Source organism: Myodes glareolus, chromosome X (assembly GCF_982192425.1).
Source record: "Myodes glareolus chromosome X, mMyoGla1.1, whole genome shotgun sequence".
NCBI classification, from domain to species: Eukaryota; Metazoa; Chordata; class Mammalia; order Rodentia; family Cricetidae; genus Myodes; species Myodes glareolus.
In genome coordinates, this window is record NC_142053.1 from 39,460,125 (window position 1) to 39,474,872 (window position 14,748).

Here is a 14,748-nt window from a genome sequence, read left to right on the forward strand (position 1 = left end):
GTATAAAGTATTTTGCCTGCATGTATGCCTTCACACCAGAAGAGGGCACCAGATCTCACTATAAATGGTTAAGAGCCACCACTGGTGATGCTGGAAGAGCAGCCAATGCTCTTTTATGACTGGGCTGAGTAGTTAAGAGCACTCGATTCTCTTGCCTAGAAACCAACAGTGTGTGACTTCCAGCACCTACAACTCTAATTCCAAGGGCAATGATTCTCCAAGGGGATCTGAATACACATAGTGCACAGATATGCATGCAGGCAAAAAAAAGCAATGATTTACTCTGGGTTCCACATGAGAAGACACGGCTTCTTTCTCTTTTCTATCTTGTCATCATCCTGTCCTGTTTCCCCTTCCATGGTCCCCTTCATTTACACACACACCATCACCAGTCACTTTTCAGATATGAAAGAAAATGTAGTACTTTAGCCTGACATAACACAGTAAACTCTAGTCCCACCTATTTTCCTGTAAATGCCACAATTACCATCATCCTTATGGCTGACAAAAACTCCACTGTGTATTTATATACACACATACACACAAAACAATGGAGTTTTGTCAGTCACACACATATAACTGACTTTTAAAATTCATTCACTTCCGCCATTCAGCTGTTGATGAGTATCTAGGTATTCCATATTTTGACTATTGTGAATAGTGTCGCAATAAGTATAGACAAAAGTAATTCTGTGGTATGCTTACTCAGAGTCCTTTGGATGTCTAGGTCATAGAGGTACAGGTGGGTTATATAGCACTTCTACTTTAGTTTTTTGAGGAACCTCATTGAGTTCCATAGTGGCTGCATGAGTGTACATTACTATCAGATATGTGTTCTAAAACAAAATGTAATAAAATGTACTAAATGTACTAAAACAAAATGTTCTATAAATAGAGTGGAAAGATGGTAACTGACAAAAATAATTCCTTTAGTTAGGTACATAAATAAAAGTCTAGTGTATCACCACGGTCACTATTTCAAAATAAGTCAATCCCAAAAGATTTTGAAATACATTGTTGGCAGGTATCAGTATGAAAAACTAGCCTAATGATTCAAACTTTTTTTCCTGAGACAGGGTTTCTCTGTGTAACAGCCCTAGCTGTTCTGGAACTAGCTTTTGCAGACTAGGCTGGCCTTGAACTTACAGAGAGAGATCTGCCTGCCTGTGCCTCTGGAGTGCTGGGATTAAAGGCATGTGCAAAAACTGGCTATGAATTCAATTCTTAATTATGACTACAAAGGATATACTACATAACAAGTGACCACTTGAACTGGCTTTTAGTGTGTTTCAAAGTATGCTCATATAAATCTGACTTCAAATTAAAAAGAAACAAACAAAGAAATAACTAATGAACAAAACCCCTCATAACTGAATTGGGACTTCAGATTTGGATTCCTTTCACCATAATTAAGAAATTAAGTCATTTGTTAGCTTAAAAAATTCTTTTTATGGGGCTGGAGAATGACTGAGGTTAAGAGCACTGGCCGCTCTTCAAAAGTCTTGAGTTCAATTCTTAGCAACTGCATGGTGACTCATAACCATCTGTAGTGAGATCTGGTGCTCTCTTCTGGCATGCAGGCAGAACACTGTATATATAAATAAATATTTTTTTAAGTACAGGTGTGGTGCTGCATGCCTTTAAACTCATCAATCAGGAGGCCGAGGCAGGTGGAACTCTGTGAGTTCAATGTCAGCTTGGTCTACACAGCAAGTTCCAGGACAGCCAAGGCTATACAGAAAGATTCTGTATCAAAACTTTAAAAGAAATTTTATTTTAGGTATATGGGTATTTTGCCTACATGTACATCTGTACACCACATGTATGCCAGAATGGGACATTAGGATTTCCTGATACAGAAGTTGCAGATGGTTGTGAGCTACCATATGGGTACTTGGAATTGAACTGGAAGAACAGTCAAATGTTCTGAACAAATGAGCCATCTCTTCAGCCCATCTTTTGCTAGCTTGTAAAATAGTTCAAATTAGCTGGGAGGTGGTGGCACACACCTTTAATTCCAGCACTCGGGAGGTAGAGGCAGGAGGATCTCTGTGAGTTTGAGGTCACCCTGGTCTACAAGAGCTAATTCCAGGACAGGCTCTAAAACTACAGAGAAACTCTGTCTCAGGAAAAAAAAAAACAACAAAAAACCAAAACCCTAAATTAGTGAGCTTTTAAGTATGCTTAAGGAAACAGCACAAGATGTACTCTGTAGATAAAGACCTTAGTCTATAGGCAAAGCAGGCAGGCTTCCATGTAAAAAGGAAAACAATTTTTGTTATATGATACAATCTATAGGTTTTTATAGCAACTTATTTATTATAAAATAATTCCTAAGAGTGTTTAACAATACAAATTTTATTAAAAAAATAACATCAAGACTGTTCAGAAAATCTATATTCAATGTAAACCAAAATAAACAAACACCAAAATAAAAAAATATACATCTCTATATATATGTGGGCAAGAAACAAGTGCATTTTTTGGTCCCAATATTATTGAATATATTATCTTTATCTAAAGGAATTACATTAATGGCTAAGAAGATAACTACTAATTGAATAGCAATGTAAAACTTGCTGTAATATTTGTAAGGGGAGTTTTTGTTCTTTGTCTTTGAATTCCTGACCGCTAAGATGTTCATGATAGTCTCAAGATAGACAGAGCATATATTAATGTATAATGACCTGAACAAGTACCTCACATGCCTTTAAAAGCAGTACTTGGGAGGCTAAGGCAGAAAAATCTGTGAGTTCAAGGTCAGCCTGAACTATATAGTAGAAACCGTGGCTCAAAAAAAAAAAACAAAAAACAAAAAACAAAAAAAACCAAAACAACAAAAACCCTCCAAAAGAGAAAGAAAAAAAGAAAAAGAAACTACCAACAGGTAGCTGCATGAAATCTGTAGAAAATTTTAAAGAAATTTCTTGGCATTTTTAACAAACACAAAAGATTTAATCAGAAATTACAAAAGTTGACATACAAAGTAGACATCAATAAATTTGGTGAATGACAAAAACCAAGCTATCAAAATTGAATTTAAAAAAAATTAGGAATTTAAATAGTATCACTGCTGAGAACTCTTGGAATACTGGCTAAAACTTTAAATGACAACATAAAAAAGTTACTTTGGAGCTAGAACTTTACAAAGTTTGTTTTTCCAAGAACATGAAAGCAATTTTCACTCCCTATACAATCAGGTTTTTCATATACCCCAGACTGTATTCATGCTAGTGGAAGATTAAAGGACTGTAGCCAAAGTGATTAAATTTGAACTTGGGTGTTAAAGCACTTACTTGGTGGGCTTTCATTATTATAATCGTTCATAAGCCTAAACTTAAGTACCAAAGCCCCCACTAGGAAGCTGTGCTCATTTTAGTGGACCTTGAGGTTATCGATGGCCAAATCAACATCAGCCTTATGTAAGGCTAGTTAGGCAGGAAGGGACTTTGCCTATGAACTGATAGATTCCCAAGGCCACAAATTGAAACAGGTCTCACAGTCAAACAATTCACATTCTGTGGAAAGAAAAACAGGCATTCGTTGTGTCCATCGAAGGGGGACACTGTCCAGGAGTATACTGGACATTTTTTGAAATTTGTGTTGCTTCTGCACCTGAAAAATATGAAAAATAGAACAATGACAGACAAAGAATGAAGGAAAAAGCTATTTGAGCAGTAAGACTTAGAAGAAATTAAGAGGCAGACAAAATAGAAAAAAGAAATAGAATAGCTACACTGTTTGATATTTAATATTCTGAAGGCAAAGAGAAACACAAATTATCTAAAGTTAAAGACTATAGCAACTAAAGTTCTTTTAGTCAGAGCTAACTGGAGAAGCCAAGTACTGGTTAAGATATGTTAACCTGACACAAAGATAAGGTGGAACAAGAATCTACTGCCGTCTGAAAGCTGAAAAGAGTTGAAAAAAATGTGAACTAGTGTTGTGGATTTTAACTGCCTTTATGGAACATTTAGGAACTTTGAACTTAGGAAATTGGATTTGTAAAGGCAAACACTGCAGAACTTTGAACTTAGGAAATTCCAACTTGTCTTGCACCAGGTTGCACGAGTTCCATAGAGCAGGAATCTATTTCAACAAGCCGCTTTAAAACAAAAACAAAAAAAAAAACTTTAATATTTTTCATTCCTATTAATGATACATTTAAAAATTGCAACAGTACTAAAATCTATCAAAGCAAATTGTGTTGAATGAAGAAAATTAAACTCACTCAGAAGTGGATTCGGAGGTTAAGTTTCTTTCAGTAACTGAAATCAGAGAAGGCTTTATGTTTACAAATGTAATAGACATAGACAGAGTATCAATTTAATTTGTAAAAGCTCACAATGTAATATATTTAAACTACTGGCTCACATATATCATAAATTCAAAGTAATAGACACATGTACATACCATTTTCGATTACTACTTGGCAAGTATGAGTTTTACGTTGATTTAAGTGTTTAGCCATACGGTCTAATCCAGAAGTATCAGCTAGGAAGTCACATTTAAGGCATACTAGAGTGATACCCCTATGAAAAGAGAAAAGACTAATAAGAGAGATCATATGTGGCAATACATACATAAATTCAGTAATTGCTGTTCCATGTAATAACTCTTGACTTTTATTTTATATGCTATCACTGTCATTTTCCAATTTTGTTATAAATATATCTAATATGCTTTTCAAAAGGTTGGGCTGTAGGCAGTTATTTGCCTCCTATGTGCAAAGTTCTAGATTTAATCACTGGCCCTGAAAAGAAAAATGATTCCAAGAATCTGGCCAAAGGCTGGAGAGATGGCTCAAATGGTAAGAGCATTGGCTGCTCTTCCAGAGGTCCCAAATTCAATTTCCAGCAATGACATGGTAGTTCACAACCCTCTATAATGAGATCTGCTGCCCTCTTTTGGTGCACGGGCGCGTACAAGCAGACAGAACACTATATATAATAAATAAAATCTTAAAAAAAATATGGCCGAGACATAGGTAAATTATGGTATCATTTAGTGCTTTATAAATTGTTGCTTTTAATCTGTTGCTAAAAGATTGGCATCCAGAGACTCAAAGCAGTCTTGGATCTACTAGCAACTTGTATAACTTGTTTAAGTCACAGTGATTCCATGCTTTGGCTTATCTGCCAAGCAAGAAGATATTTTCATTCTAAATATATTTTTGGTTGAAGATCTTGGTTTTTTTTCTTGCATGTCTTCATGAGAGATGCATATACACTTGAATAAAACACAGCACTATTTTCACACAAAATTGAGCAAAAGATCTCTAAGTAAGATATATAAATAGTTAAGAGGTCTGAAAAAGATTTTAAAATCATTAGCCATCAAAGAAATAGAAATTATTATCACAATGAGATATCATTTGACTCAAGTCTGAAGGGCTTGTATCAATAGACAAAACATAACACATGCTGGTGAAGATAATGGAGAAAGATCTCTTATACAGTGCTGTTAGAAGTATACGTTTGCAATATGGAAAACAGAATAGAGTCTCTTAAAAACTAAAAATAAAAAAAAAACTAAAAATAAGCCCTAGGATATTCTCTATACATCAAATTAGTAGGCATTGTATACAACAGCAAACAAAACAGTACAGTTTATGAAGCATATAATCTAGTGTTATTTAAATCTGAATAAAGTTAGGAGAGCTGTGAAAGCCTTAAATTTAGTCATTTAGTATAATTATTTGTTTATCAACAAAGCATATACATACTTGGTATTTTAGTTATGTTTTGTTTGCTTTGAGACAGGGTTTCACTAATAGCCCAGTGGATCCTAACTCGGGATGTTCCTGCCTCCCTTCCCCAGTGCTGGAATTATAGGTGTGAGCCACCACAACCGCTTCATCATATAAAACACCTTACCTTTATAGGTCTAAAACCCAGTAGTATACCTTATGCTGATTTTTTTTCTCTGCAGCTCTTGTCTTAACATCCTGTTTTATAGTCAAGACTAGGTGTTAGACACATAAAAAAGTGTCCTTGAACAACCAAAATCATGTTTTCCTCCCCCAAACCACCCTTTATTCCTAGTTTCTCTTATGATGCCATTTCCTTGCTTCTGAGGTTCAAATAAAAATATTTTATTATTTCAAATATATAATAAGAATTTCAATTATCATTTATATTATACTAAACTGGGGATTTTAGACCTATCTCTTCTAAACAAATACCTAAACAAATAACCCCTAAAAGACAGGTGCTATAATGACTACTTTTCTAAAGAGGACAGGGTCAGATTTAATAGCTTATCTAAGGCTAGACTCATATTTGAAAATTAGCCCTTTGATTCAGAAACCCACTTTCTGTTCTTTTAAATAGCCCATAAGCTTTGTTGTAAGATTTTAATTTAATTATCTATTTTTTTAAACAAATGGGCTTCCTTGAAAAAAAATTATTTTTATGGTCATTGATGTTTTGCCTGCCTGCATGTCTGTGGGAAAGAATTAGAGTTACAGACAATTTTGAGCTGACACATGGGTGTCTTCAACCACTGAGCCATCTCACTAGCTCCTCTGGTTCTTTCTTTTGGATTTTTTAAAAAAAAGATTTACTATTTTATTTTCTGTGTATAAGTGTTTTGACTACATGAATGTATGTATACCACATCCATGCCTGGTGCCCAGGGAAGTTAGAATATTAAGATTCCCCTGAAAGTAGAATTATGGATGGTTTTAAGCCACCACGTGAGTGCTGGGAACTGGACCTAGATCTTCTGTAAGAGCAAGAAGTGCTTTTGACCACATCAGCATATCTTTAGTTCCAGCCCAATCAATTACTAAGTAACAGCCATAACTACTCTGTGGTTTATGCAGCTACAACTCACCATGTATACTCCTGCACACTGATCTTCCTTTCAAACCCTTGTTTCGACTCAAAGTATTGGTTTTGATTTTCTCAATGTCTTTTAACGTAAAATTAATTCTTAATTCCTTAGAACTATTTTTTTGGATTTAAAATATTCTGTCTCTAAGCTCAAAATTATTTCACCATATATGTGAACTTAGTGCTCCATTCAAACTGTACTACTAGTTATTCAATGTGACTCAGAAGCACTTGCATACTTTCTCTTTGTTTCTCCACTTCAATTCACGCTTTCTTCTTCATGCATCTTTTAAGTAGAAACCTCTGTCTTTTCTGAAATAAGTGACTCACTGTGTTTATGACAAATTTCCTGATTCTGCTATATTTACTTATGTTTACTTCTTATATCCTCCCAATAAATTGTACATTGTTTTGAGACAGGGCCTCACTATGTAGCTCTGGCTAACCTGGAACTTACAGAGATCCTCCAGCCTCTGCCTCACAAGTGCTGGGACTAAAGGCATGTTCCACCATACCCAGCTTAAATTGTACCTTCTTGAAAGTTGGTACCAAGCCTTCTTCATCATTGATCTGTACATGACTTGACACTTTGTGTTACACGTGACAGATGAACAATAAATAGCTAAAGAAACAATTCAACATAAAATAATATTTAAAAAATCCATTTTAGATTTACAAATATTTCTAGTAATGGCACTATCTAATATTCTTTATTTTTCTAATTCCTTGAATCAGTCATGTTTTAAAAATATTTATTATTATTATTAATTGTTGTTACTTTGAGACAGGTAAGAAGCTGGCTTGGAAGTTGGTATGTAGATCAGTCTGGCCTTGGGATCACTATCCTTCTAATTTTAGTCTAACTAGTGCTGGGGTCATAGGCATTCATTCCCAAGTGTTATAACTACACACACACACACACACACACACACACACACACACACACACACACACACACACACATTTTAAGATTGTATTTTAATTAAGTGCATGGGGAAGTATGTGTATACATGCACGCATTGCCTGAAGAGACCAGAAGATCTCTGGATCCCCTGGAGTTGGAGTTACAGGCTTTTGATATGATATGCTTGACATGGGTGCTGGGGATTAAACTCTAATCATCTGCAAAAGCAGCAAGTACTCTTAAACCATGACCCACCTCTCCAGGTCTTATTTTTGTTTTTTGAGACAGGGTTTCTCTGTGTATCTTTGGCTGTCCTGGAACTCATTTTGTAGACCAGGCTGGCCTCAAACTCAGAGATTTGCCTGCTTCTGCCTACTGAGTGTTGGGATTAAAGGTGTGAGCCACCCACCATGCCCTGCCTGATATATTTTTAATGGCATCAAACTTTCTTTTGTGATCTACTGACCGAATATTAAGGACGTATATTTTTAATACACATTGTAATTTAATTAAGTGTCTATTATGTGCCAGGCACATTCAATGTCTTGACAACATGAATGGGATAATTAAAAAAAAAGAAAATTGAGTAAAAAACCACCAGAAGAATGTGAAAAGTCCCATAATACTTAGTTGATTCTGAGCAAATGCCTTTATAAGCAGTTACCAAACAGTCTTTTGTATAGTATAAAAAGCTGTATACTGTTTTTTTCATAAAGAGTAAAAGTGAGAGGTTAGAGGGATGGCTCAGTTAAGAGCAGTGGCTGCTCTTCCAGAAGAACTAAATTCAATTCTCAGAACACACATGGTGGTTCACAATCATCTGAAACTCCTGTTTCAGGGGATCCAATGCTCTCTTCTGGCTTCCATGGGCTTCAGGCATGCAGGTGGTGCACAGATATAGATATAGGCAAGACACCCATACATAATAAAATAAAGAATATTTGAAAAAGAATAAAGCTGAGATTTATAAATACTATATATTAATTTCAAATATTATAGCATTTTAATAAACTTATTCCCAATCAAGTATTGCTAAAGAGACTTTTATTTTCATTTTACAGAGTAAATTCATGAAAGTTTCAATTCAATATCTGGTATCATTGAAACAGAGGTTAGTCATATGATAGACTAGCCCTTTCTTTGTTCTAAGAATATAACAAACATAATTCTATCATATCCAGTGACAATTGTATAGATTTAATTAGGTATACCAACATCTGGCTAAAAAATGTAATTTCACCTCTTTAACACAAAGTACAGAAAAAGATCAATTAATTACCTGAGTGCTCTTGAATGCTTCTTAAAAATATAAAACTGTTTACTTGGGTGGTCACTATGAGAGCTGATAGATAAAAGACAAATAAGATTTTATTACTTTTATTACTAAATAAGTCATTAATTTTATTTCCATATTTTCAAGTCTATGCTTAATTTCTTAATTTTGAATAGAAGTTAATGACAGAAATAATGATGTTATATTAATACTGGTATGATCTGAACAACCCATTAATATGTTAAAATCCTAACCTCCCCTTTATCTCAATGTGATGGCATTAGAAGAAACCATTTGGGAAATAATTAGGTCACAAAAGTAGAATCCTTACACATTTGTAAGGATTTGTGTCCCTTATAGGAAGAGACCTAAGATAGCTAGTTTGTTCCCTCCACTGTATAACATAGTAAGAAGGTATTATGAGGGATTGGCCTTGAGCAGAACACTTGTTCTTGTTGGCACCTCTTATTTTTTTTCTCATTTCATTTCTTTCCTTTTTCTTCCCTTTACTTTTTATTCTATTTTTAAGATTTTCTTATGAGTGTTTTGGCTGCATGTATGTCTGTGTACTGCATGGTGCCCATGGAGGTCAGAAGAGAACATCAAATCCCCTAAAACTGGAGCTATCGATAGTTATGGACCACCATGTGGGTGCTGAAACCCTAATTCTAGTCCCTTGGAAAAACAAGCACCAAGTGTTCTTAATCAGTCACTGAGTCATCTCTCCAGCTCAAAACAGGTATTTTTAAAAACATAGGCTGAAATTAAAGATTATGAATTAAGAGCTGATTGAATAAATCATGATTTAATAGTCCAGAAGACAGAAATCAAAAAGGATAAGAGAAATTCAAAGATACCTGTAGTGAGGAGTTGCGGGCAGGCCTGCTTTTCATCCTGCCCGGCTCCCGCACAGTTAGCTTAGCCCCGGAAATAACAACACACAAATTGTATTCATTTAAGCACTGCCTGGCCCATTATCTCTAGAGAGTTAGTTACTGACTAACTCTCATTCAGCATGTCTGACCTGGTGGCTGGCTCCATGGCGTCTGCCCCATTGCCCTCTTCCCAGCATTCTGTTCTGTTTACTCCGCCTACCTAATTTTCTGTCCTATCAGAGAGCCAAGGCAGTCTCTTTATTAACCAATGAAAATAACACAATAGACAGATAATCCTCCTCCATCAGATACCAATGCTAACTATGACTTGAAATGCAAAGTGTCGAAGAAAAAAGTGGCATTCAAAACAGACAACACTGAATATAAAGCTGAGAAAATGGATTGGTGTTGTAGAATTGTTGGATTAGAAAGAGGGTACACATGCCTTTAATCTCAGCACTCAAGAGACAGAGGCATGTGGATCTTTGTGAGTTTAAGGTCAGCCTGGTCCAGACAGATAGTTGAGACAGATAGTTAATCCTGTCTCAAAAAGAAAAAAAAAAAAAGAAATATCAAGGCCCCAAGAGCTATGTCAATAAGTAATTGAAATAAATATTTTATATAATGAGGCAATGCCAAGGTAGCAAGAAACAGAATTTAGTAAGTCAAAAGCATATATACTAAAGCTAAAGTACCATGACCATGAAAAAAGTTGAAGTCATCAAAATATGTAGTCAAGTCCTTCCAGTGATCTTGCACAGTAATCTTCAAGAAAAGCTAAGCATTGTAACAAAAATATTTAATTCTAGCACTCAGAAGAGATAGGTAGGCAGTTCTCTTGTAAGTTTGAGCTAGCCTGGACTACATAGAGAATTTTAGGTCAGGTCATCCAGGGCTATCTATACAATAAGAGAGACCCTATCTCAAGTAAAATAATCTTCAAGAAAATTACTTTTAGAGATTGTACTTTATTTAGCTGAAAAGAGGCAGAACTTTAATAGGAATAGTTGACATATAATTATGTCTGAGTGCTTTTTGGCTTAAAAATCCATCCTGAAACTTCGGTGCACAGGGCGTGGGAAGGTGGAAGTAAGGGGAGATGGTTGGAGAGAAGGGAGAGGGGGAGGATTGGGGATGGCTTGGGGGAGTGGGATAGGGGAGGGAGGAAGGATGGATGTGGGAGCGGGGAGGTGTGCATCTCAACTAAGGGAGCCATTTTGGGGTTTGCAAGAGACTTGATTCTGGAGGGGTTCCCAGGCCCAAGGAGAGGTTCCCAGATTGTTCCCTGGGCAGCGGAGGAGAGGGTGCCTGAACTGGCCTTAGCCCATGACCATACTGATGAATGTTTTGCATCCATGGCGATGGATGGAGATAGAGACAGAGACACACATTTGAACACTGGATTTGACTCCCTGGGTCCGGATGGGAAGCGGATGGAAGGCAGGATCGGAGGGAACCTTCATCCGAGGACAGATGGAGATAGAGACGGAGACCCACATTGGAGCACTGGACTGAGCCCCCAAGGTCCAAATAAGGAGCAGAAGGAGGGAGAACAAGAAAAAGGAAGTCAGAACTGCGAGGGGTGCGTTTACCCACTGATACAAGAGGACTGATCTAATGAGAGCTCACCAAGGCCAGCTGGACTGGGACTGAACGAGAATGTGATCAAACCGGATTCTCTGAATGTGGCTGACATGGGGACTGACTGAGAAGCCATTGACAATGGCACTGGGTCTTGTTTCGTCTGCGTGTACTGGCTTTTTGGGATCCTAGTCTGTTTGGATGCTCACCTTCCTAGACCTGGAGGGAGGGAGGAGGAACTTGGACTTCCCACGGGGCAGGAGGCCCTGACTGCTCTTGGAACTGGAGAGGGAGGAGGGGAGGAAGTGGGGGGAGTGGGAGGGTATTGGGAGGAGGGGAGGAAGTGGAAATTTTTTATAAATAAATGAATAAATAATAATAATAATAATAAAAAGACAGACCTTCTGAATGTGAGTGACAGTTCTATGGCTGGGGGAGATTGTGAGGTCACTGGTGGCTGCACCAGGATTTATCCCTACTGCTTGTACTGGCTTTTTGGGAACTCATTCTCTTTGAATGAATGCCTTGTTAAGCCTAGATATAGCAGGGAGGCCTTGGACCTTCCCCACAGCAATGTGTCTTTCCCTCTCTGAGGAGTGGATGGGGGTGGGGTGGGGGATAAATGGAGGGAATGGGAGGAGGGGAGATAGTAGGAACTGGGATTGGTATGTAAAATGAGAAAAGATAGTTTGTATTCTTTAAAAAAAAATTATATAATCCATCCTGAAGGAACAAAGTAAGCCTCTACTTAATGAGGTCCAAATGAAAGGAAAGTGGGCCCTGAAGTTTTCCCCTCACATAGAACCCTTAATCAGAGCAAAATAATGGAAGTTGAATCAATGTATAAAAAAGGATCCCAATGGTTGCCTCATGATCTTTTCATTGAATGAGGAAAAAGATAGATGGCTGTGCAAAGAGAGGAAAAGGTCAGAGAGAAGGAGGGTAATGAAAATAAGTGTTCTTTAGTATCATTAAAATCCCTGGAGCCTGGGGATTAGAGATGGCTCAGCAATTAAGAGCACTCGTTGCTTTTTCAGAGGACTTGGATTCATTCCCAGTACCCATACAGCTCATAATCTTTTCTGACTCTAGTCATAGGGAATCTGACACCCTCTTCTGGTCTCTATGGGCACTGTTGTAACTATTCAGTGCATATGTATACACAAACAGGCAAAATATTAACTTACATAATATATTTTAAAAAGAATTTATTTAATAAAGCCAGTCTAATTTTACAAATTTAACTGGTTTTATATCTTCTGTCCCATTGGTTTTATAAATTATTAATTTGAAAACATATAAGGAACATCCTAGACATTCTGTATTTCTAGAATTGTACTTCCACGATGAGACATAGATACTTTTAATAGGACAATTTTGTCTTTAAAACAAATAAACAACAAACAAACAAAAAAGTCCTCAAAGGGTAGCAATTTTCGATACAGGGTCTCATGAAGCCCAAGCTACCTTTAAACTTAATATAAAGCTTGGGATAAACTTGAATTCCTGATCCTTCTACTTTCACCTCCCAAATGATGGGATCACGGGCATTTGCCATCAAACTTGGATGGCAAAATTTTTTGTTCTAGGAATTGAATCTAGAGCTTTTTACACACACTAGGCAATGGTATACCAAGAAGTTACACCCCAGCTCTGAAAGGTAACATGCTCAACTTACCTCATATGATTTGTAAAGGCTTTGTTACAGTTAGTAGTGTACTTGCAAAAATCACAGTTTATATATGTAGAAAAGTGACTTGAAAAATCTTTTATTTTGGAATGGCACTCAATACACGTGTGAATTCCCTGGTGATATCTTATGGAGACAAAAAAAAGTCATACCACAAATAAGGAAACTCTTATTAACAATTAATTGAAACAAAGATGTTTAAGATTATCAAACAAATATATCTAAAATTTAAAATTTCTTTGAAGTAATAAGCAAAAATGAACGCAAAAAGTTTAACACATATAAATATTTCCCTAGAGTAAAAAGGCTTAGTTGAACTGGGTAGTGGTGGCACAGGCCTTTAATTCCAGAACTTGGGAGACAGAGGCAGGCAGATCTCAGTCAGTTCAAGGCCAACCTGGTCTATGAATTGAGTTCCAGGACAGCCAGGATGGTTACACAGAGAAACCCTGTCTTGAAAAGCAAAAACAAAACAAAACAAAACAAAACACAACACCAAAAAACAAAAAAGGACTTATTTAAGCAATTTAATGTCATTAGGTAAAAATATAAAGTTTAAGACTAATGAAAAAAATTAAAATCTTAACACAGCTAAATTAAATTCTACTTGATAGTTATAAAAATGTACCATTTTCTTATCTGCTTAGTCTTTATATTAAAGTGTATAAGAAGGTTATGTGACATGGTAAGTCATTAAAACAAAACATATAACTTCTGAGATTAAGTTAGTATCATATAATGGATAAAGATAGTACCTCAAATTCTTCAGAGCAATACTGAATTTGTTTTTCCTCGTGCGCTGTTTCTTTTGCTTGTAGGAGGACTTGGCTTTGGATTTAGTTGCACCTGTACCTGGTTTACTTGGATTGGGCTTACATGTCGCAGTTAAGACTGTCTGACACTTAGTTATCTTACTTTTATTTGCAAATACTTTTGTGTTGATTTTAGTAGTTGTACTTTTAGACTCTGGAGCTGATACTTGAAGAGACGTGCTTGGAATAGAACTAGAAGGTGGACTTGATGATCTTGATTGAGCAGATCCAAACGAAGCTCGAATAGTAACCTATGAAAACAAAGTCAGGATGTATTTTTAGATTATTGAAGTGGCATTAAAAACACCGCTTGTGGGTTGGAGAGACGACTCAGAGGTTAAGAGCACTGGCAACTCTATTCTTCCAAAGGACTGGGGTTCAATTTTTAGCAACCATATGGTGCCTCACAACCATCTGTAATTAGATCTGGTGCCCTCTTCTGGCCTGTAGGCAGAATACTGTATACATAAGTAAGTAAATAAAATAAATCTTTAAAAACAAAACAAAAAACACTGTAATGGTTCCTGTAATGGTTCACATTAAGTTATCTAATATGTGTAAATATGTTCATGTGTGTGGGTTCACACATTTGTGTATATGGAGGCCTGAAGTTTGATACTAGGTGTCTTCCTCAATTGCTTTCCACCTTATATACTGAAGCAGGGCCTCTTTGCCTGAACACAGAACTAGTTGGTTTGGCTAGTCTAGCTAGCTGGCTTACACCCAGAATCCCCTGTACTCCCTCCCATCCCCCTCATTCTGGGACTATGGTTGGGC

General features: G+C 36.5%; 1 protein-coding gene across 11 annotated transcripts in view; it reads right to left on the reverse strand.

Moving 5' to 3' along the window:
* Positions 1 to 2,295: 2,295 nt before the first annotated feature.
* Positions 2,296 to 14,748, reverse strand: part of Znf280c (zinc finger protein 280C) — a 53,982-nt gene continuing 41,529 nt past the window's right edge. For all 11 annotated transcript variants that reach the window (XM_048439250.3, XM_048439247.3, XM_087903174.1 and 8 more), the window contains 6 exons: positions 13,915 to 14,222; positions 13,148 to 13,285; positions 9,020 to 9,082; positions 4,414 to 4,532; positions 4,232 to 4,268; positions 2,296 to 4,105 (listed from right to left, as the gene is read on the reverse strand). In XM_048439250.3, the coding sequence (XP_048295207.1) occupies positions 4,090 to 4,105; positions 4,232 to 4,268; positions 4,414 to 4,532; positions 9,020 to 9,082; positions 13,148 to 13,285; positions 13,915 to 14,222 (681 nt within the window). In that variant the 3' untranslated portion in view covers positions 2,296 to 4,089. The remainder of the gene's footprint in view (positions 4,106 to 4,231; positions 4,269 to 4,413; positions 4,533 to 9,019; positions 9,083 to 13,147; positions 13,286 to 13,914; positions 14,223 to 14,748) is intronic.